The sequence below is a fragment of the Oryctolagus cuniculus genome, chromosome 9, assembly GCF_051225735.1.
Source record: "Oryctolagus cuniculus isolate XC-2025 breed Fujian yellow rabbit chromosome 9, ASM5122573v1, whole genome shotgun sequence".
In the NCBI taxonomy this organism is placed as follows: Eukaryota; Metazoa; Chordata; class Mammalia; order Lagomorpha; family Leporidae; genus Oryctolagus; species Oryctolagus cuniculus.
The window spans coordinates 81724976-81746413 of NC_142875.1; the positions used below are offsets into that span (position 1 = coordinate 81724976).

At 39.7% G+C, this 21438-nt stretch overlaps 1 protein-coding gene across 4 annotated transcripts in view; it reads left to right on the forward strand.

Annotated features, from left to right (window-relative positions):
* LOC149124635 (uncharacterized) overlaps positions 1 to 19691 on the forward strand; it is a 33666-nt gene extending 13975 nt beyond the window's left edge. For 3 of the 4 annotated variants that reach the window (XM_089304255.1, XM_089304256.1, XM_089304254.1), the window contains 4 exons: positions 9835 to 11555; positions 15018 to 15103; positions 17503 to 17547; positions 19507 to 19691. In XM_089304255.1, coding sequence (XP_089160381.1) covers positions 9845 to 11555; positions 15018 to 15103; positions 17503 to 17526 — 1821 coding nt within the window. In that variant the 5' untranslated portion in view covers positions 9835 to 9844 and the 3' untranslated portion in view covers positions 17527 to 17547; positions 19507 to 19691. Of the gene's footprint in view, positions 1 to 1703; positions 5033 to 9834; positions 11556 to 15017; positions 15104 to 17502; positions 17548 to 19506 lie in introns of those variants that run through there. The other variant, XM_089304253.1, reaches the window with a different exon arrangement.
* The last annotated feature ends 1747 nt before the right edge of the window (positions 19692 to 21438 follow it).

Below are 21438 nucleotides of genomic sequence, written 5' to 3' on the forward strand. Positions count from 1 at the left end.
TTCATATATGTATTGTTCTTTAACCTGTTAATGTGGTGAATTATATCAATTGACCTTTGTAGCAAACGTGAGATTAAGCCAGTTACATAATAATGTATTATCTATTTAATAGATTACTGGGAGTAGTTTGCTAATATTTGTTTAGGAGTTTTGCATTTAGACAGATTGACCTAAAAGTTTTCATTTTGGTTACTTCCTGACTCTGTGAAGCCATGTTAACCTCATGGAAAGAGCTGAGGATAGTTTTTTCTTTTACTTTTCTTGGAAAACTTTGCATAAGATTGCAATGAAGTTTCTTGACTGGTAGAACTTTTATGAAAAGCTACTTGGTCTTAGAGTTTCTTGTTGCGAAAAATTTAAGTTTTTTTACATTTATAGGATTAGACTTTCATTTGTTTTTAATTAATTTTAATACGTATTTTCTAGCTATACATTTACAGTTTTCAAATTTACTGATATAAAGCTGGTCATTGAATTATCCTTTTATCTTTTAAATTTTCTCTGGTTCTACAGCTTTTTTTGCCTTCTTTCTCATTTCTGATACTGATTTACTAACTTTTTCTTCCCTAACTGATCTTACCAGAGGTTTGTGGTTTTTAGTAATTTTTTTAAATAATGAACTTCTGAATTCCTTGATCCTGCTTATATTCATAGATATGTTTATTATGTTTATTTTCTTCCAAGTTCTGGATTTGTTGATCCTGCCTCATGCATGTTTATTTTTCTGTTTCTTTATTTTCTTTTTCTTTTTTTATTATTTTCTTCCTCCTACTTTTTCATGTTTACTCTGTTCTAACTTCTTCAAGTGTGGGTAACTCATTAATTTAATGCCCTTCTTTTTTTGTGGCAAATATCATTTTAATATATAATTGTTTTACTGTCATTCAGTTTATGACTATTTCCATTATAATGTTTCTACCTATCAATTTTTCAGTGTTTTAAATTTTTCCCAAATATTTTTTGTTGCTAATTTTTTTTTTTTTTTTTTTGACAGGCAGAGTGGACAGTGAGAGAGAGAGACAGAGAGAAAGGTCTTCCTTTGCCGTTGGTTCACTCTCCAATGGCCGCCGCAGCCGGCGTGCTGCAGCCAGCGCACCGCACTGATCCAATGGCAGGAGCCAGGTGCTTCTCCTGGTCTCCCATGGGGTGCAGGGCCCAAGCACTTGGGCCATCCTCCACTGCCTTCCCGGGCCACAGCAGAGAGCTGGCCTGGAAGAGGGGCAACCAGGACAGAATCCGGCGCCCCGACCGGGACTAGAACCCGGTGTGCCGGTGCCGCAAGGCGGAGGATTAGCCTAGTGAGCCGTGGCGCCGGCCTTGTTGCTAATTTTAAAATCTACATTATGATCAGAAAAACTGGACTGTACTTAGTACTTCTTGAGCATTTATAGAAGTTAGCCTGGGCCGGCGCCACCGCTCATTAGGCTAATCCTCCGCCTGCAGCGCTGGCACTCTGGGTTCTAGTCCCAGTTGGGGCACCGGATTCTGTCCTGGTTGCTCTTCTTCCAGTCCAGCTCTTTGCTGTGGCCCTAGAGGGCAGTGGAGGATGGCCCAGGTCCTTGGGCCCTGCACCCACATGGGAGACCAGGAGGAAGCGCCTGGCTCCTGGTTTCAGATTGGTGTAGCGCGCTGGCCGTAGTGGCCATTTTCGGGGTGAACCAATGGAAAAGGAAGACCTTTCACTATCTCTCTCTCTCTCTCACTGTCTAACTCTGCCTGTCCAAAAAAAAAAGAAGCCTGATGGACTATTTAATTTCTATAAATACTTTATGTGGGCTTGAAAAAATGTTATTTCTTCATTACTGGATGTTCCGTGTTTATCCATTATTCAGTTATTAATTTTGCTCTTTATAACTTCTCTATTCATTGTTTATTATTTTTTTCTATCATTTATCAATAAAGTGATTTTAAATATGTTGGATTTATCAGTTTATCTGTATTTGGCCAGTTTTTTTTTTTTTTTTTTCATTTCTCCACTTCTAACCATTTGCAATTATGTTGAATCACATTTTTGGAGAATTTTCAGGCTCTCTAACTCAAGTATTCATTTCAAACAAATTATGACTATCCTGTTGCCACAGTCTATTCTTGAGTTATGTCTTGGCGTTCTCAATGTTATTTACAAGATTTTTGATGAGAGCCTTCATTTATGAAATACCCATTATCTGTGAAGCATTGTGGTAGGTGTTTTACTTATAATAAAAGTCTTCTTATTTAATATAATTGGGATGGGTAGCTGGTTAGTTCTTTGAAAAGGTCGATTAAAGTAAGGAATCATGAATTGACACCTACTTTAAATGTTTAATTTGAACTTAAAATACATGATTTTTATGTATATTCATTCACTAATTTTTATGGTTCTGTTCACTGTAGTTTATCCTTTGTCATGCAGAAGTCAGATTATCATGCATTACAACATTTCTGTTCTCTATTGCCGTAAATTGGAGGGAGAGCCCACAGAAATTTTCAAAGCATTGCGATTGCAGAATACAGATTTTTATGATATTTATCTTACCCAGCCTAATTCAGAGATTGTTTTGATTCTTGTCTTTGTTGAGACAAACCACATAATTATAGTAACAATTATGATTAGTAAAAACAGGCTTGAGAATAAACTCCTCTGACTCCTTGTAAATACATAGTCCTAAGTATCGAGAGCAAAAGTGTACTAGAGAGCAGCCATTTAGCTGGGAGTATTTTGTGCTCCATTGATATCAGTCATTATTTTACAGAGGCAATGGAGAGAGGCTGTTGATCTGTCATGTCTGTTAGGTAGGGGTCATTGAAGAGCATTTGCAGTAAACCTCACAGCAGTCCTGCAAGGAGGATTTGCACAAGATCCCAACTACTAGCTTACTTCACTGAGCAGGACCAGGTGCTAAACCACAATCATTCCACAAACCTGTAAGACTTTTTTTTTTTACTATATACATATGTTTTAATCTCAGATTATTTCATGTATTACATATGATTATGAATTGGTTTACAGGATTTTGCAATGGAAAATACTATTTCTAGCCCTCTTAATTGTTTTCATGAAGATAATTTTTTTTCTTAAGATTTACTTATTGATTTGAAAATCAGAGTAATAGAGATAGGGGGAGAGACAGAGATCTTCCATATACTGATTCTCTTCCCAGGTAGCTGCAATGGTTAGGGCTGGGCCAGGCCAAAGCCAGGAGCCAGGAGATTCATCTGGGTCTCCAATATGGGTGCCAGGGGCCCAAATACTTGGGGCATCTTCTGCAGCTTTCTCAGGCCATAGCAGGTAGCTGGATCAGAAGTGGATCAGGGAGCTGGTGCTGTAGCATAGCGGGTAAAGCTGCCACCTATGGTGCTGGCATCCCATATGGGTGTCAGTTCGAGTCCATGCTGCTCCACTTCCTGGCTCCTGGCTTCAGATTGTCCCAGCTCCAACCATTGCAACCATTTGGGGAATGAATCAGCAGGTGGAAGATCTCACTCTCCTTTCAGTCTCTCTCTGTAACTGCCTTTCAAATTAATAAATCTTTAAAAAAAAAAAAAAGTGGAGCAGCTGGGACACAGACCGGCACCCATGTGGGTAGCTGGTGTTGCAGGTGGCCGATTTACCCACTGCGTCACAACACCAGCCCCTGAAGATGATTTCTTATAGTGCTTTGTTGTTCTTTCCATATAGTCAGTTTTGCCTTTATCTGAATGTTCTCTCATGTTTGTTTTCAGATCACAATTCACTTGGTTAGGGTTAGCTTATCTCTGAGTAAATGCTTTGTTTCTAAATCTGTTTTCCTCTCTCTCTGTGTTTTTTTGTTTGTTTTGTTTTAGTTTGTTTGTTGAGAGGTACACTGGCTTCCCTCTTAGGAACTTGCATTCTGAGCCATCATCCAGAAAACAAAATAGTATTCATCATAGATGTGTTACCATCTGTTCATTTCTTATTTTCTCCTTTCTCTCCTATATTTACAGCCTATATCTCTAATTCTCCTGATTTCTTTTCCACAACTAACTTTTATTCACTGAAGCTTCTTTTTTTCTAATGGCACCAGTGATTCCTAAATGAATGAGTACAAGTCAGTTCAGGTTTAATAAGCTTTGACACAACTTTGATAAGCCACTAACACTATAGATGTTGCCAAGGAAAGTCCATCTCATGATTAGCCACATCAGAGGCATAAACATTCCAAAATAATTTTTATCACCACCACCAAGTCTCTTTCCAGAATTTTCCAGGTCACTGTTCAGTAACAGTGTTTTGTTTCTAGAAGTCCTGGTCGGTTGTTTCTTGAACATGTTTAGTAGCTATAGACAACTTCAGTGGTGCAACACTGGCACATGTCTTTGGCACACTTCCCTTCAGATTCAGTCTTCTGATTTTCATCTCTCTTGGTATTGTGTTATATTATTCATTGCAATTCTAATCCTTAGAGACTTCTTTGATTAACTCTTCGAAAAAGTCTTCATAAATTACTTGGTCTTCCAGACTCTGATCATTTATTTTCTGAGTCATCTCATCCTTTCTTCATCTGGTATATTCACTTCTCTGTGGGCCCAGTGGGTTATTATCATTCACAGTTCCCTATTATAATTTCTTTAAGTAGGCATTAGGTTATGTTCCTTTTAAAGCTAAAGTATTATTGAGGAATAGTAGAGAAGCCCTCATCTTTTTTACTTTCTAACCTCTTCTTTAGGGATAATTAAGCCTGTTTGTTCAGCCTGTGAGCTGAACTTAAGACAATTGATTTACCAGCCTTACCTCACATAGACTTCTGGGTCTCAGTAAATGGCCACTTTATCTTCTAGTTATTCGGTTCTAAATCCTTATAGTCATATTTGATTCTTTTTTCTCATATCCCATATCTATTTTTTTCTCCCAAAGTCTTGCTTTTGTTGCCTTCAAGAAATATCCAGATTGTGATTCCTTTTTTTTTTTTTACTTCTGCCCCATGATGAGTGAATTAAATCCAGGAGGAGCCATCTGTGACCATCTACCTATCTAAGTTGTGAACCATCTACTTTGGCCTTCTCATTGCTCATGTGAAGCCCTGTCATGAGGGTGAGTCATGGAAAGGGATTCTTGTCCCACAGTATCTCCTCTTGTGTCCTCTTGTTACTTCTTATTTGAGAAAAAGAGGATAAGAGAAAAATCTCAAGATATTACATATTAAGTTAGTGATAACAAGAGTCAAGGCTCAAGCTTTCCTTGCATGAAAGGCTTCAACTTGGGTGGACATCCTATCAAATCAGGTTGAGCCCTCCCTGGGGACACATTCACCTCATATCTGGAGTGTGGTTTGAGTCCCGGCTACTCTGTTTCTGATCCAGCCTCTGCTGATGCACTTAGGAAAGCAGAGTGATAGCCCAAGTACTTGGGTTCCTGCCACCCATGTGGGAGACCAAGTTGTTGGCTTTGGCCTGGTTCAGTCTTGCTGTTGCAGGCATTTGAGAGGAGTGAATTAGCAAATGGAAGATCTCTCTCTTGGTCTCTTCCTCTCTGTCACTCTATCTTTCAAAATAAATAAATCTTGGAAAAAAATAATGATAGCCTTAACTGTCACCAGCCAAGTATCTCTCTGTTTATTTACATGTAAGAACTTGAAGATGAAATGAGGAAGAGAAAGAGGAAGTGTTTGGTACAATTCTTTCTTTAAATTAAGAGGTAGTTTCACATCCTAGTAAAAGAGTGTGGGCTCTAGAGCCAGTCAGCCTTGGTCTGAGTCCTGTCAGTAGCCGTGTGACTGTGAGCAAATTCTTTAACTTCTCTGTGTTTTAGTTGTGTTTGTGAGACGGAGATGAAACTAGCATTTGTTCTTACTTTATACTGTTGTGAGGATGAGTTGGTAAATGTAAAGCAATTAAACAGGCTTTTTAAAAAAGAACTTATTTATTTATTGATAGATTTATTTATTTGCAAGAGTTACACAGAGAGAGGAGAGATAGAGAAGATCTTCCATCCGCTGGTTCACTCCCCAAATGGCTGCAACACAGCCAGGAGCTTTCCAGGTCTCCCACATGGGTGCAGGGGCCCAGCACTTAGACCATCTTCTGCTACTTTCCTAAGCACATTAGTAGGGAGCTGGATCAGAAGTGGAGCATCTGGGATTCGAACTGGTGCCAATATGGGATGCTGGCACAGTAGATGGTGGCTTAACCCACTGTGCCACAGTGTTGGCCCCAAAGATTTTATTTATTTATTTGAGAAGTAGAGCCATGGACAGAGATAGAGGGAGAGACAGAGAGAGAGGTTTTCCATCCACTACTCCACTCCCCAAATTGGCTGTAACAGCTGGAGCTAGGCTGGTCCAAAGCCAGGAGCCAGGAGCTTCTTCAGGGTCTCCCATGTGGGTACAGGGGCCCAAGAACTTGTGCAGTCTTCTACTGCTTTCCCAGGCCATAAGCAGAGAGCTGGATTGGAAGAGGAGCAGCTGGGACATGAACCAATGCCCTTATCAGATACCAGCGCCATAGGTGGAGGCTTAGCCTACAACACCACAGTGCTGACCCCTAAACAGTCTTAACACATAGTTCAGTATACAACAAACAGTTCTCTCTTTAAAAGTTTATTTATTTATTTATTTAAAGCAAGTGACAGAAAGGGTGAGAAACAGAGGAAGATATTGAGAATCTTCCATCTGCTGGTTTATTCCCTAAATGCTCACAATAGCCTGGGGTGGACCATGTTGAAGTCTGGAGCCAGGAACATCATTTGGGTCTCCCACATGGGTGATAGAAATTCAAATACTTGGGCCATCACCCGGTATCTCCCGGGTGCATTAGCAGGAAGCTTCTTGGGAAGTGAAGGTGAGACTCGATTCCAGGCCCTTGTACTTGGGATATAGGTGTCCCAAGCAGCAGTTTATCCCACTGTGTCACAACTGTATACCCTAATAGTTCCTTTTTTTTTTAAAACAAGTTTTCAAAGTAGGATATTGTACCATGGTCCTTCTGATGGTAGAAGGGGTTATAATTATTTCAGTGATGAACCATATTTTGTAATTTCACTTCCCTACGTTAGGGCTCCCTTTCTCTGTTGAGAGCTGTTCAGAGGGACAGTGGCTACACATTAAGTGTGCTCAGTGAGCAAGAGCAGTGCTGGAATGAGTCTCAAGCTCTTAGAATGTTAACACTTTATCCAATAAATGAAGTGACAGCAAATGTTATCTGTTCTTTTGTTCCTTTCTCTGCAAGCAGGGTGGTTTATATGTGGGCTAAGACCAGGGGCGTTTATTTTCAGAATAATACACTAGTCTTCAGTATAAATTTCATAAATGATGTTACCTTAAAGCTCTCATGGGAATCAGACTGAATTGGCCATGTAGAAGAGTTATTACCAAAGGTGACTTTTTAAAAATTCAGTATCATTTTTATAGAGGCTACATCACAAATACTTGTAGGTACATTAGTGTTCCTTAATGCTCTTTCTAATACTCAGGAATGTGTAAACAAGGGCAGCAACAGTTAGGTGATAAAAAACAAGGTATTCATGTGTCATGCCTACTAAAAATTGCCAGCAGCATGAACGCTGTAGACCAGGCCAGAAGCTAGGGATAAGTTTAATAGGTTCATTTGTCGGATATCCAGTCTGAGAACAATCAATTGCTCTGTTTTCTTCATCATCTCTTTCTTTAATGTTTGTTTGCTAGTTTGGTTCTTTGTTTTTCTGTTACTCTACACTGGATTATTTTCCCCTCACCAGAACCCCCACCAACTGCATTTTACTATGTCTCCATCAGTACTTTGTCCTTCACTGTGATTACTGAATGTGGAAGAGAAGATAACTAGATCTTTATATTCAAAATTAGAACATTTTCTAGATCTCCCTTTTTCTATTAGGATCAAATATTGTTGTAAATTATCGGGAGCTATGAACTTTTAGTATATCCAGTGGGAATGCTCTGTTGCTCTTTTGCTGGGTAATTTTCCACTGGGCATCGCAGGATAATTAGCATTTCTGGCCCAGTACTACAATACCAGTCATTGTGACCTCCCCTCTGGTTCTGAGCCACTGCCAGCTGCACAAATAGAAGCATATCACCCAAATACTTGACTCAGCTCTGATTATTATTTTTTAAAAAGATTTTATTTATTTATTTGACAGGTAGAGTTACAGACAGTGTGAGAGGGAGAGACAGAGAGAAAGGTCTTGCATCTACTTGTTCACTCCCCAAATGGCTGCAGCGGCTAGAGCTGAGCCTATCCAAAATCAGAAGCCAGGAGCTTCTTCCAGGTCTCCCATGTGAGTGCAGGGGCCCAAGCACTTGGGCTGTCTTCCACAGCTTTCCCAGGCCACAGCAGGGAGCTGGATCAGAAGAGGAACAGACCGGACTAGAACAGGTGCCCATATGTGATGCCAGCACCACAGGTGGAAGCTTAGCCCACCACGCCACAACACCAGCCCCAACAGCTCATTATTAACCATTGTTTATAATTTCATGGAACAACTAAATTGCCAGAGTCTTTACATTTAGAGGAAAGCTAGCTATTAAAACCATTGAAGTTGTGCCCTTCTGAGACTATCCTAGCAACTTTTTATGTATTTATTTTTAATTTATATATTTGAAAAAGTTAGAGAGAGAGGGAGAGAAAGAGTGGTCTTCCATTTGGTAGTTCACTCCCCCAGGTAACTGCAACACCAAGGGCTGAGCTAGACCAAAGCCAAGAGCTTCATCCAGGTCTCCCTTATAGGTAGCAGGTGCCCAAGCACTTGGGCCGTATTTTGCTGCTTTCTCAGCTCATTATCAAGGAGCTGGATTGGAAGTGGAACAGCTAGGATACAAACTGGTCCCCATATGGGATGCTGACATCACAGACAGCAGTTTTACCTGCTATACCACAAAGCCAGCACCGTTTCATTTTTAAAAATCTGAAATGTTTGGAAATCTAAGATACCTATTGGTGGATTTTATATATATAAAATATTTTCTTATAAAGATATTAGGTTCTCACATTGTTATTGGTTTATGAAATGAGTATGTGCAAGTAAGCTTTAACTTTTTCAAAGTACTCTTTTTGTTTTTTAAGCTTTGTTTATTTATTTGAAATTAAGAGTTACAGAGAGACAGAGATCTTCTCATTGGCTGGTTCTCTCCTTACATGGCAGCAATGGACAGGGTTAGGTCAGGTCAAAGCCAGGAGCCAAGAGCCCCATCTGGGTCTCCCACATGGGTGACAGGGACCCAAGTACTTATGCCATCTCAGGCCATTAGCAGAGACCTGGGTTGGAAGTGTAGCAGCTGGGACACAGACTGATGCTCATATGGGTGGTGACTTTATCTGCTATGCCACAATGCTGCCCCCCAACCCCCGCCGTGTACTCATCTTTAATTTACAAGATTAAAGTATCTCTTTTTTTAAAATTTAAAAAAAAATTTTTTTGACAGGCAGAATGGACAGTGAGAAAGAGAGAGACAGAGAGAAAGGTCTTCCTTTTGCCATTGGTTCACCCTCCAATGGCCGCCGTGGCCGGTGTGCCGCGGCCGGCGCATCGCACTGATCCAAAGCCAGGAGCCAGTTGCTTCTCCTGGTCTCCCATGCGGGTGCAGGGCCCAAGGACATGGGCCATCCTCCCGGGCCATGGCAGAGAGCCGGCCTGGAAGAGGGGCAACCGGGATAGAATCCGGCGCCCTGACTGGGACTAGAACCTGGGGTGCCGGCGCCTCAGGCGGAGGATTAGCCTATTGAGCAGCGGCGCCGGCCAAAGTATCTCTTTTTAAAAATTATTTTAAAATATAGTAAATGCATATAGAACCCCTTTTACAATGATTTTTGAGTCTGCACATTAATATTGTGATGCTATAGTTTGCTAGTATTATACAAATACTTATATTATGCTTTTTCATAATTCTTTTTTTATTCCAGAGAAAGAGTTATGAAGAAAACAGGGTACACATTCTGTAAAACCAAACAGAAGAGAAGCAGAAAAAGAAAGAAAAAGCAGAACAATGATAGTAAAATCGTAGAAGAAAACTCACTTGAAACTTTAAATTATGTTACACCAGGAGATCAAGACCCATCTCAAAGCGAAGAGGAAGACTTGGGAGAATCAGGATGTCCCTTGACTGGTGATCTAGGAAATGAACTACAAGATTCTGTGAGTGGCTATAAAGAAAAAAGTTGGAAATACACAGATCCTGAAGACAGCTTTCCAAATGTTACATCTGTAATTGAGTTGGACAACACACCAGAAAATCACCTTCCTAAGGAAGGTGATGACTTATTTCCAACTTTTTTATCAATGCCGAATCAAAGTTCTGCTACTTGTCCAACAGGGACTCAAAATCTTTCCTGTGTAACAAGGGATGACTGCTCTGACATGAAGGTGGAAGAGCCTATTGAGAATAGGCACACCCTGGCATCAAAGATCCAGGACCTATTTGCTGAAACCCCAAGCTCATTTATGCAGAAGAGAGAGAGGATAGATAAAAGTCTCCCAAATGAACCAATTCTGTGCCATCAACATGGATCTAGAGCTTTGGATGAAGCTTCAGTAGAGGAACAAAGAGTACATGCAACTCAAACCAATTATTGGGCTTTTTTCACAACTAACTTATCTGATGAATTACAGCAGGGCTCTGATAGACAACCCAATTTTGGTAGCTGGCCTGAGGGACCTCATAAGTTTGTATGTGAGCAGAGAGCAAAGAAACAAAGATCGCATAAACAGGCCTGCCCTGACAGCAGAGAGCAATTGATTAAATTGATTTCCACTTCTGACGGAGCTTCAGAAACATTGACAGGGGACAATCTACCAGTAGGAAATGAAGATTTGCCACCTCCAACTGAAAGTGTAGGTTCATTCATAGAAACAGAAACCAATGTCTTTATAAGTTGCTCACCTCACCTGGATATCCCAAGGAGTGCCTTAGGATCAACAAAGAATGAGAGACAGAAAAGAATTTTCAGTTTGGCACCAAACTTTCACATACTAGAACAGTGTCATATAGATGAAAAACAAAGAGAGGAATGTGACCTGTTCACCAAAAACCACGGACTAAAAATAATATTGGGAGGAGAAAAAGATAGAATTTCAGAAATGAATAACAAAGAGGAAGATAAACAAAAAATTATAACCTTTGATCATCAACCCTCATGTTTTCACCTTGATGTAATCAAAGATTCCCCTATAAATATTGGTGGACAATTTTATTCTCATTGTCTGTCATTTAGCAGACTAAGAGACTCTGTGTATTTTTACAAAAACCCTGTTCCTTCTCTTGTGCTATACTACATGGTTAGCTCTTGGAAGACACCTTTTACAAACAAGAGACCATTTGTGACTTTCAAATCTCAGACAAGAGTAGGTGATAAACTAAAGGATGTAGGGTTTATTTCTTCCGAAATGTTAAGTAACCAGCCTGAAAGTTTGCACTCTCTGTGGGTCACTTCTGATCTTTACTTTTTAAATGAAAGATTTGGTGAAAAGCTGAAGATATGGGAAGAGTCTAAGCCATTACAGTGCCTACCAGCTGAAGAGATTCAGGATGTAGCAAACCCTGGCTTTCATTCCCTTGGGCTACCATTATCACAAGGATTTGCCTTTCAACTAGTAAAGCTTTTTGGATCTCCTGGAGTTCCAATGGGTAAATTGTTTTTTCATTTTTATGAAAATAAAAAGTCCAGTATAATATATGCATGTAAATTTCTGAGGTGTTTCTAATTGGTCTTAGTGGTTTCATGTGGTTTATTGATCTCATGATGCTTTTCAGCAATGCAAGTAAGGACTCATAGGAAGCAGTACTTAATATTTTTTATTTTTGAAGATTTATTTATTTACTTGAAAGAGTTACAGAGAGACAGAGGAGAGACAGAAAAAGAGAGATATCCTCCATCTTCCTTCTGCCAGTCTAATCCCCAAATGGCCACAATGACCAGGGCTGGGCCAACCTGAAGGCAGGAACCAGGAGCTTCATCTGAGCCTCCCACATGGGCGACAGGGACCCAAGCACTTGGGCCTCCTTCTGCTGCATTTCTCAGGCACATTATCAGGGAACTATCTCAGAAGTGGAGCAGCCAGGATACAAATCATATGGCATTGCAGGTGGTGGCTTTAACCAAGATCCATATCCTAGAATTGCAAGGAGAATGTATTGTGTCATTTTGTGCCACTTTTCTGGAAGAAAAGCTCACAGATTTAGTTAGCATCCTATATGGGTCCATACCCCCAAAAGAATAACAATCATGGCCTTAGATTGGCACCAGGAAGCATGAAAGCACTGGTGTGAAAAGATTATAAATTTCCTCCTCTCACTTCCTCCTTTACAGAATTATCTTAATCAACAATGATCAAGAATCTGTTAATTAAGCTTCAGAATGCTTTTAAAAGGAAATAGACCTCATGCATCAAATAATTTATCTTCTAAATGGAGAGACAAGACAAACACAAGACAAAATACAGCAAATAGTAAATATAAATGACGATCTTATGAATATTTTATGAGTAAGATTAGCAGTACTACAGGAGTTGTTGAAAAAAATATAGGGTTATGATTTTTTTGGGATGCTTTCAATACGGAAGTGAATTATAAGCAGTGTTTATACAAGGGATATGTATGAATGTGGCTTGAGGGACTGGCACTGTGTCATAGCAGCCTATATGGGTGCCAATATGACTCCCAGTTGTTCCACTTCCCTGCTAACGTGCGTGGACAAGAAGTGGAAGATGGCCCAAGTCCTTGGGCCTCTGCACCCAAAGTCAGAGACCCAGATGAAGCTCCCAGGCTCCTGGCTTCAGATTGGCCCAACTCTGGCCATTGTGGCCATCTATAGAGTGAACCTGTAGATGGTAGATCTTGTTCTCTCTGTCTCTCCCTTTATCTTTGTGACTCTGCCTTTCAAATAAATAAATAAATCTTTTTAAAAAATGTGTCTTGAAATAAAAGCAAAGGAAAAGGTTTTGCACTTGGAAATAGCATGTTCTTGAAATGGAAAAGGAGGAAGCTGTAAGTGGGGGTGGAAGCCAGTTTGGCTGGATGGCACAAAGCAAGCTCTGGTGTGTGGTTGGCAGTGATCTCAAATGAATTCTAGTGTTAGGTGCTGTGTAGACACAGAGGGATTTTAGGTAGGGCCATATATATGCCTTAAGAAACTACTCATGATGAGAAGAATACATGAGTATAGGAAATATATTTCTTGAGATTTGGTATAGCTGTGTGTGTATGTTAATGTTTGGACTAGTATATATTTAGATATTATATAAATGCATATATATATGCTTATACTTACATGACAATATAAATTATGATGCATGTAATAGAGTTTTCTTTTCATCTAGATCCCCTTTACTAACAGAGATCTCAAATTCCTACTTTAACATATCTTTAAGACCAAACTTTTTAAAATAATTAATTAATTAATTTTTAAGGAATACAAATTTCATAAATACAACTTTAGGAATATAGTTATTCTTCCCACCATGCCTGCTCCCATACTCACACTCTCACCCCTCCTACTCCTCTCTCTCCCCTTCCCAGTCCCATTCTCCATTAAGATTTTCTTTCTTTTTTTTTAATTTGACAGGTAGAGATAAAGATAGTGAGAGAGAGAAACAGAGAGAAAGGTTTTCCTTCCATTGGTTCACTCCCCAAATGGCAGCTATGGCCAGTACTGCGCTAATCCGAAGCCAGGAGCCAGGTGCTTCTTCCTGGTCTCCCATGCGAGTGCAGGGGCCCAAGCACCTGAGCCATCCTCCATTGCCCTCCCGGGCCACAGCAGAGAGCTGGACTGGAAGAGGAGCAACTGGGACTTGAACCCAGTGCCCATATGGGATGCTGGCGCTGCAGGCAGAGGATTAACCAAGTGAGCCACAGCACTGGCTCCAAGATTCATTTTCAATTAACTTTGTACACAGAAGACCAACTCTATACTGAGTAAAGGTTTCAACAATTCGCACACACCTGCCCACAAACAAAAAAAACTGTTGGAGAACTACTTTTACAGTTAATTCTCATAATACAACTCACTGAGGACAGAATTCCTGCATGGGGAGTTAGTGCACAGTGACTCCTGTTGTTAATTCAAAAATTAATACACTTATGTATGACATCAGTGACCACCTGAGGCTCTTGGCATGAGCTGCCTAGGCTGTGGATTCCTTTTGAGTCCACAAACTCTGTCAGTATTTAGATAAGGCCATAAACAAAGTAGAAGTTCTCTCTCCCATCAGAGAAAAGTACATCCTTCTTTGATGGCCACTTCTTTCTACTGGGGTCTCACTCAAAGAGATCAGAGATCCTTCATGAGGAACATTTTTTGCCACAGTGTCTTGGCTTTCCATGTCTGAAATGCTCTCATGGGCTTTTCAGCAAGACCAGGAAGCTTTAAGTGCTGATTCTGAGGGCAGAGTGATACTTAAAGTGATTGTCATTCTATGAGTGTTCTATGTGGACTGCTCCCCATGTCAGAACATTCTTTCCTTTTTAATTCTATTTTTATTACCTGACACTTGATCCTATTTATATGATCATTTTAACACTTAATTCTACCTATATGTTCACTTTAATACTTAATATAATCACTTTAACAATTAAGATGGCATTTCTACCACGCGTCTTAATGGGATTGGGGTCCTATGACAAGTTTTTAAACTGTACCTTGGAAGTAAATCCATAGGAATGTATACAGAACTATACAGCTTTATGGTTACAAACTTCCTCCTCCTTTTATTCCCACTCTTCTTTTTTACTGAGATCCATCCTCAATTGACTTTATACACATATGCTTAACTCTGTTAAGTAAAAAGTTCACCAAATATTATTTAAAAAACAAACATAAAAACCTGTTCTTCAACAGCCAGACAAGGGCAGCTCAAATCATCCCTTCTCAAAGTGTCAATTTAACTTCTGCAGATGTTGTTTTAGGTGCTCTCTTAGTTCTCACAGATCAGGGAGAATATATGGTATTTGTCCCTTTGGAAATGACTTATTTCACTAAGACCAAACTTTTAACATTACAGTGGTTTAGATATCATGTTTGCATATTTTCAAATTTAGGGTGAAATTCTGTGTGCTGTTATAGATAAGATTTTTTCCCAATATTTTTCACAGAATCACTGCTGCCTGATGACTATGTGATCCCCCTTGACTGGAAGACACTCAAGATGATTTATTTGCAGTGGAAGGCATCAATAGAGGTACATTTTTATTGATTAAGAAGAATGCCTTTATTATTGTTTTTTTTTTTAAAGATTTACTCATTTATTTATTTGAAAGGCAGAGTTACAGAGAGGCAGAGGCAGAGAGAGAAAGAGAGAGAGAGAGGTCTTCCATCTGCTGGCCCACTCTCCAAGTGGCCACATCGGCTGGAGCTGTGCCTATCTGAAGCCAGGAGCCAGGAGCTTCCTCCAGGTTTCCCAGTGCAGATGCAGGGGCACAAGAACTTGGGTCATCCTCCATTGCTTTCCCAGGCCACAGCAGAGAGCTGGATCAGAAGTGGGCAGCCAGGAAGTGAACCAGTGCCCACATGGGAGGTCAGCACTGCAGGCGGCAGCTTTATCCACCATGCCACAGCACTGGCCCTACCTTTATTATTTTTTAAAAATTTATTTTTATTTATTTGAAATGCATAATGACAGCGGAGGGAGAGGCAGGTAAAGAGATCATCCAAGGGGCAGCACTGTGGCACAGGAGGTTAGAGCCCCTGCCAAAAGTGCTGGCATCCAATATGGGCGCTGGTTCGAGTCCTGGCTGCTGTACTTCCAATCCAGTTTTCTGCTATCACCTGGGAAAAGTAGTAGAAAATGGCCCAAGTCCTTGGGTCCTTTCACCTACGTGAGAGACCTGGAAGAAGCTCCCGGCTCCTGACTTTGGATTGTCTTAGCTCGAGCTGTTGTACCTATTTGGGGAGTGAACCAGAGGATGGAAGACCTCTCTCTCTCTCTCTCTCTCTCTCTCTCTCTCTCTCTAACTCTGTCTTTCATATAAATAAAAATAACTCTTTTTTAAAAAATGTTGATTTATAAAAGAAAAAAAAAAGATTATCCATCTATCGTTTCACTCCCCAAATGGCCATAACTGCTGAGACTGGGGCTGGGCCAAGCTGAAGCCTAGAGCCAAGAACTCCATCTGTGTTTCCCCTGTGGGTGGCAGGGGCCCAAGCACTTGAGCCATCCTCCACTGCTTTCCCAGGCACATAAGCAGGGAGCTGGATCAGTAGCAGAGGAGCTAGGTCTCGAATTGGCATTCCCATATTGGATGCTGGTATTGCTGTGCCACAACACCAGCCCCTAACTGTTACTTTAAAAGTAAGGTTGGAGAAAATTTGTTCATCAAACTTAACAGGGTGGTGCTATAACACTGACATTAAATTAGAAAAGGGATGTACATGGATGGATGCATAATAGATGTGAGTTTTCTTTCAATTAGTCCCAAAAAGAAAGTTTCATTTAATTCTCTACTTTTGTTGCAGTTTATGCAAGTCTAGGGGCCCACTGTGGGTGACTGAGGTGACCATTTTAGGAAGATCATTTATTTAATATCATCTTTTGTCTAGCCCTCAGTCTTATCCTGTTATGAGAGAATAACAGCTACAAATTAGGTTCATATTTACTTGGCTAGGAATACCTCATTATAGATGCAATATGTTGATTCATAGTGAAAGATATGACTGCTTGAAGGACTATTCATTTTCCCAGTAGCTGGAATACTGACTTGGATAGTTAGAAAGATGATAGCTAGGAGGCTGGTGCTGTAGTGTAGTGGCTAATGCTGCCACTTGCAGTGCTGGCATCCCATATGGGCACTGGTTCAAGTCCTAGATGCTCCACTTCTGATCTGCTATGGCCTGAGAAAGCAATAGAAGATGGTCCAAGTCCTTGGGCCCCTGCACACCCACATGGGAGACCCAGAAGAAGCTCTGGCTCCTGGCTTCCAATAGGCCCAGCTCCAGCCCATACTGCCATCTGGGGAGTGAACCATCGGATGGAAGACTTCTTCCTCTCTGCCTCTCCTTCTCTCTCTGTGTAACTCTGACTTTCAAATAAATTAATAAATCTTAAAAAAAGAAAGAAAGAAAGAAAGATGATAGCTAGAACTCTGGAAAGCCTACCCAAAACATAATGGGAGGGAGTGGCTGGGGTTTTGTTCATGTTAATTGATAGTGATTTAAATGAGACCAGGGAGAATGCTAGGGGTACATCTCGAGAAAATAATAATGAGTTTAGTGAAATGTTCTGGTCTTGTATTTTAGAACAGTAGTTATTTCTTAATTGTTCATATAAGTAGAGCTGTGGGAAGAGTAGACTGGTTGGTGTGTCCACAGAGTAAAACCCAGTACACATTTTCTAACTTATTTCTCCTCTTTCCCATGGAGACCTTATTCCTACACACATGCATACACACACATAATCAGTTTACACTTAGGCACACAATCAGCAATACCTTAAATGTTCCGATTGACATTTAATTCCCTAACTTTGTTGTGGTTGTAATATTTCTTTTGTTGTTTTAGGAGTGTTCCTATATGAACAGTGCAAGCTTAATCCTACTGCCAAACAGTAATCATTGTTTTATGTATTTTCATTATAATTTCTAGAAAAGACAGAAGAAGATTGATTAAAAAATGAGAATTCTTTGAAATGTAAGTACAACTTATTCTCAAGATCTCTGTATGATAAGGAGGAACTGAATGTTGACAGTATTTGGTTGTTATAGCTCATAGGTACCACAACTGAAAAATAAAATATAAAAAAAATGTAGCTTGTTCCCATGGCAACCCTATGTACTATTGCACATGTGATTTTTTAAAATTTCCTTAAAACGTAGATAATTTTGTGAGCAATAAAGCCTAGATTGTAGATCCCAAATCTATGTTACCACTTGATTGTTTAGAACGTATTTTAGAGCTTTCTGCCAAAACACAATATAGGGGAGATTTTCCCCTTAATATATGATGAGGGCTGGGAAATAGAGATGTAGGCTCTGTTTAAATACTCTGTTAAAAGATTATCCAGGAAAAGAGGTAAAACATATCAACAAATTCATGTTATATTATCACTTGACATTAAGCTGACATTAAAATAAACACATTAGACTTTTCCACCAAATGCCTAAATTTTGAAAATAAACACAGCTGCTACAATTTCAGGGTATATGTTTCTGCATTTGATAAGAATTGAATGCACTCTGCTTTTACCATATGTTTTCTCTCTTCATTTGAACTCTTATTTCTAAGAATACCCTGTTTCCATTTCCCAATTAGAAATACATGTATACTTAGTAAAAAATATTTTTGTTTTAAATCTGCTTCTGCTGAAAGGAGGGGAGATGAACAGATCTGGGAGAAGGGTTTCGAGATTTGGAAGGATCATTAGAAAATACAGAATGAATATGGTCTAGGAAGAGCTAAGAGGCCATGAGGAGTCCTGGAGAAAGGAGGTGAAGACACTTATTCATTTGTCCAGCTAAATTTATTGAATATCTCATGGCAGCCATCGCTCTGCACACTGAGGATACGAGCAGTGAAAACCTGGCTGCCCTTGTGGTGTCTGTGTTCTAGGAACTGAAGTTGGGAAGAGAGTGCATTTCCTTTCTCCCATGTAGTAGGATGCCAATATAAATAGCATGCCACTAGCATGGATGCATGTAGCTGTGGCCCACTCAGGAGTCTCTGTCTGCTAAATTTGGGTGTTTTGTGTCAAGGACACTTTTGGGGCCATAATATTGGTCTTTTCACAAAGCAGTTTGTCCCTAATTATTACTCTCATCTTGTCAGGCATTTCATGATTGTTGAAGTTATATGCAGACTTTTTTTTTCTTTAGAATTATATTAAAAAAGGGCCTTCTTGTAGCGTATTTGCCATAAGGTACTGACCCATGTGGCCCAAGAAGTAAACAGACATTTTTAAAAAGAAGAAACTGGCAGGAGAATCTCTTTGGCTCTGGGAACCACATGGCCCTGCCTGTTTTAAAAGTTGCCAGGCATTTAATATTGCTGTTCTCATTTGTGGAGGTGGAGTAGAGTTTGAGAAACAGGACCAGTTCTGGTCTTAAATTTTTACTGCCTGGCTTTGTGACCTTAAAGCAATTACCTTCTCTGAGCCTCAGTTTCTTTACCTATAAAAAACAAATTTATAATACCAACCTGTCGTGGGGATATTAAATAAAGATTAAATGAAATAACCTATGCAGAGTACTTAGCATAGTGCTTGAACAATAATAGACTCTAATTAAGACTTAATTCTCTTCTCTTAAATCCCTCCTTGGGCTAAAGCATTGCCTTTGAGATAACCCCTGGCAAAGCAGAAATTGTATTTCTAGAAGAGGAACATATTGTTAACACATTGCATTAATTAGTATATTTGTTATTAACTTTTGTGATGTAAATAGCTGGATCCTTAGGGAATGAGATAGAACAAGTTTTAATTAGGGACAGGAAGTTGGGAAATGTTTGGGGAATGGGCTCTTGCATGAGGTAGGACAGGCAGAATGTGGACTGAGGGAATAATGCTAAGAGGAGTGACAAAACTAGGGCAAAAAAGACTGGAAACCTGGGAAGACTGTTTCATCCGGATTTGCCTGGGCTTGTGTTTGCTTGTAGTTGAGTTCTGCGGTCTTTCAGAGCTGCTGAAGATCCAGATCATCGTGAAAATTTGTCAGATGCTCAGTGCCCACCAAGGGAGCCTCTCAGGATATACTTATTGGACACCAAAATTAGTTTGGATAATCTGTTAACCATTGTTGATAAGTTACCTGAATAATAAAAAAACTCAACGGAAGAGGTAACAATTTGTATGTTTTATTGTCTAATTTTGAAGATGTTTGCCATAACTTTAATTTATTTCATAGAAGAAAATCAGGTACCAGTAAATCTGAGTGGCCAGTTTTTAAAATTGCATCAGCATCAGAAGGGTAGGCCTGTTGTGGGTGTGGAGGACAGGTTCTTGGAACCTCCAACAATGAGTTGAATGGAACTCCCACAGATAGCAAGTACAGGCAGCAAAGGTTATTATAATAAACAAAGCATACTCCACAAGGCAAGTGGGAACTGGCCTGTAAAAAGAACTCAGCTTGCGATCTAAGAAAGACTCAGGTCAGAATCTCCTCCCAGGGCCACAAAGCAAAAGTACATGTACTCCATAAGACCATAGGAGCGAGCCTCCGAGAAGAGTTCAGGGCAGTTTGTTTGGACTGTTAGTTTATAGCCGGATTTTTAAAGAGGGGAGGTGGAGTCATTGCCAGGGAGATTTTTGCCAGATATCCTGGGTGTAGGTACGCAGATGTCTTGGGCAGTGAGATATCAATGGGGACTTTGGCTGGTGGTCCTGGGTGGGAGGTGCTGGCATCCTAGGCTGGCCTTTATCTCATCTAAGCAGACAGGCAGTCTTTAAGCTAGCTGCTTTTCAGACCAGTAGAACACTTTTCAAAACCAGCAGAACAAGCAGTTTTAGTTTTTATAGCCTTTCGAGTTTTCCTTCTTTCTCGTTTTCCTGGGACCTTTGCTACCTCCTGCTTCATGCCCTTGCATTCCATGTATTGGTCCATGATCCCATTTTTAGAATTGTGAAATCCAAAAAGCTCTGAAAATCAAATTTTTCCCATTAAATTGTTTTATTTTGGTAAAATACAAGGATACTTCAAAAAGTTTGTGAAAAATCGGATTAAAAGAAATTTATTTTGGTGCTGCAAAAATATTTTTAAACCCATGTATACAAGGAGTCTTCAAAAAGTTAATGAAAAATACATATTAATACATATTATGAAAAAACTATGCGTGGATTTCAGAATTTTTGGCACCAAAATAAGCTTTCAAATAAATAAATATTTAAAAATTATTTATTTGTGAGCTTTTTCAAGTACCCTGGATACAAATATAAAACTTGCCATCTTAACTAATTTTAATTTATTAGTAGTACAGTCATAATATGCTACCGTCACCACAATCCACCTACAGAACTTTTTTCATTTTGTAAAATTGCAACTCTGTATCCTGTAAGCAGTAACTCTCCCTTCCCTCTTCCCTCTTCCCTCTTGCCCCTGGAAACCAGTTTACTTTTCAAATAATTATGTCATTGAAACTCAGCTGGGAGCCAGAAAGAAGAGAGTTTCATTTTACTCTGTATTTGTTTCACTTGGTGTGCATTCCCATGTTAACTGTAGAATATGTGTTGGATTACCCAGGGCCTGCCCCAGATCCCACTTGGAATATATGGTGACACATGTGTTCATGTCATGTAGTCCCTTGAACAAATGAGCCAAGAAGCACTTTCCAAGTTGTGAAGCATATCTGCCTTTCAGGATTTTGGCTAGAGACTGTGGGACCTGTACTATATTGGAAGTTACTTTTATTATTTAGTTTTAGTTTAGTTGTACTTAACATATAAAAATTCATATTTGAAAAATTTAAATTAAGGTGTGAATGCCTACTTCCTATTCAACATGTAGACATTTACTTAGCACCCTATTTTCAGAAAGGGAACCCACCTGGGCTATCTTTCTCTGCTCCTGGCAGATACTATCTCACTCTTAAGGA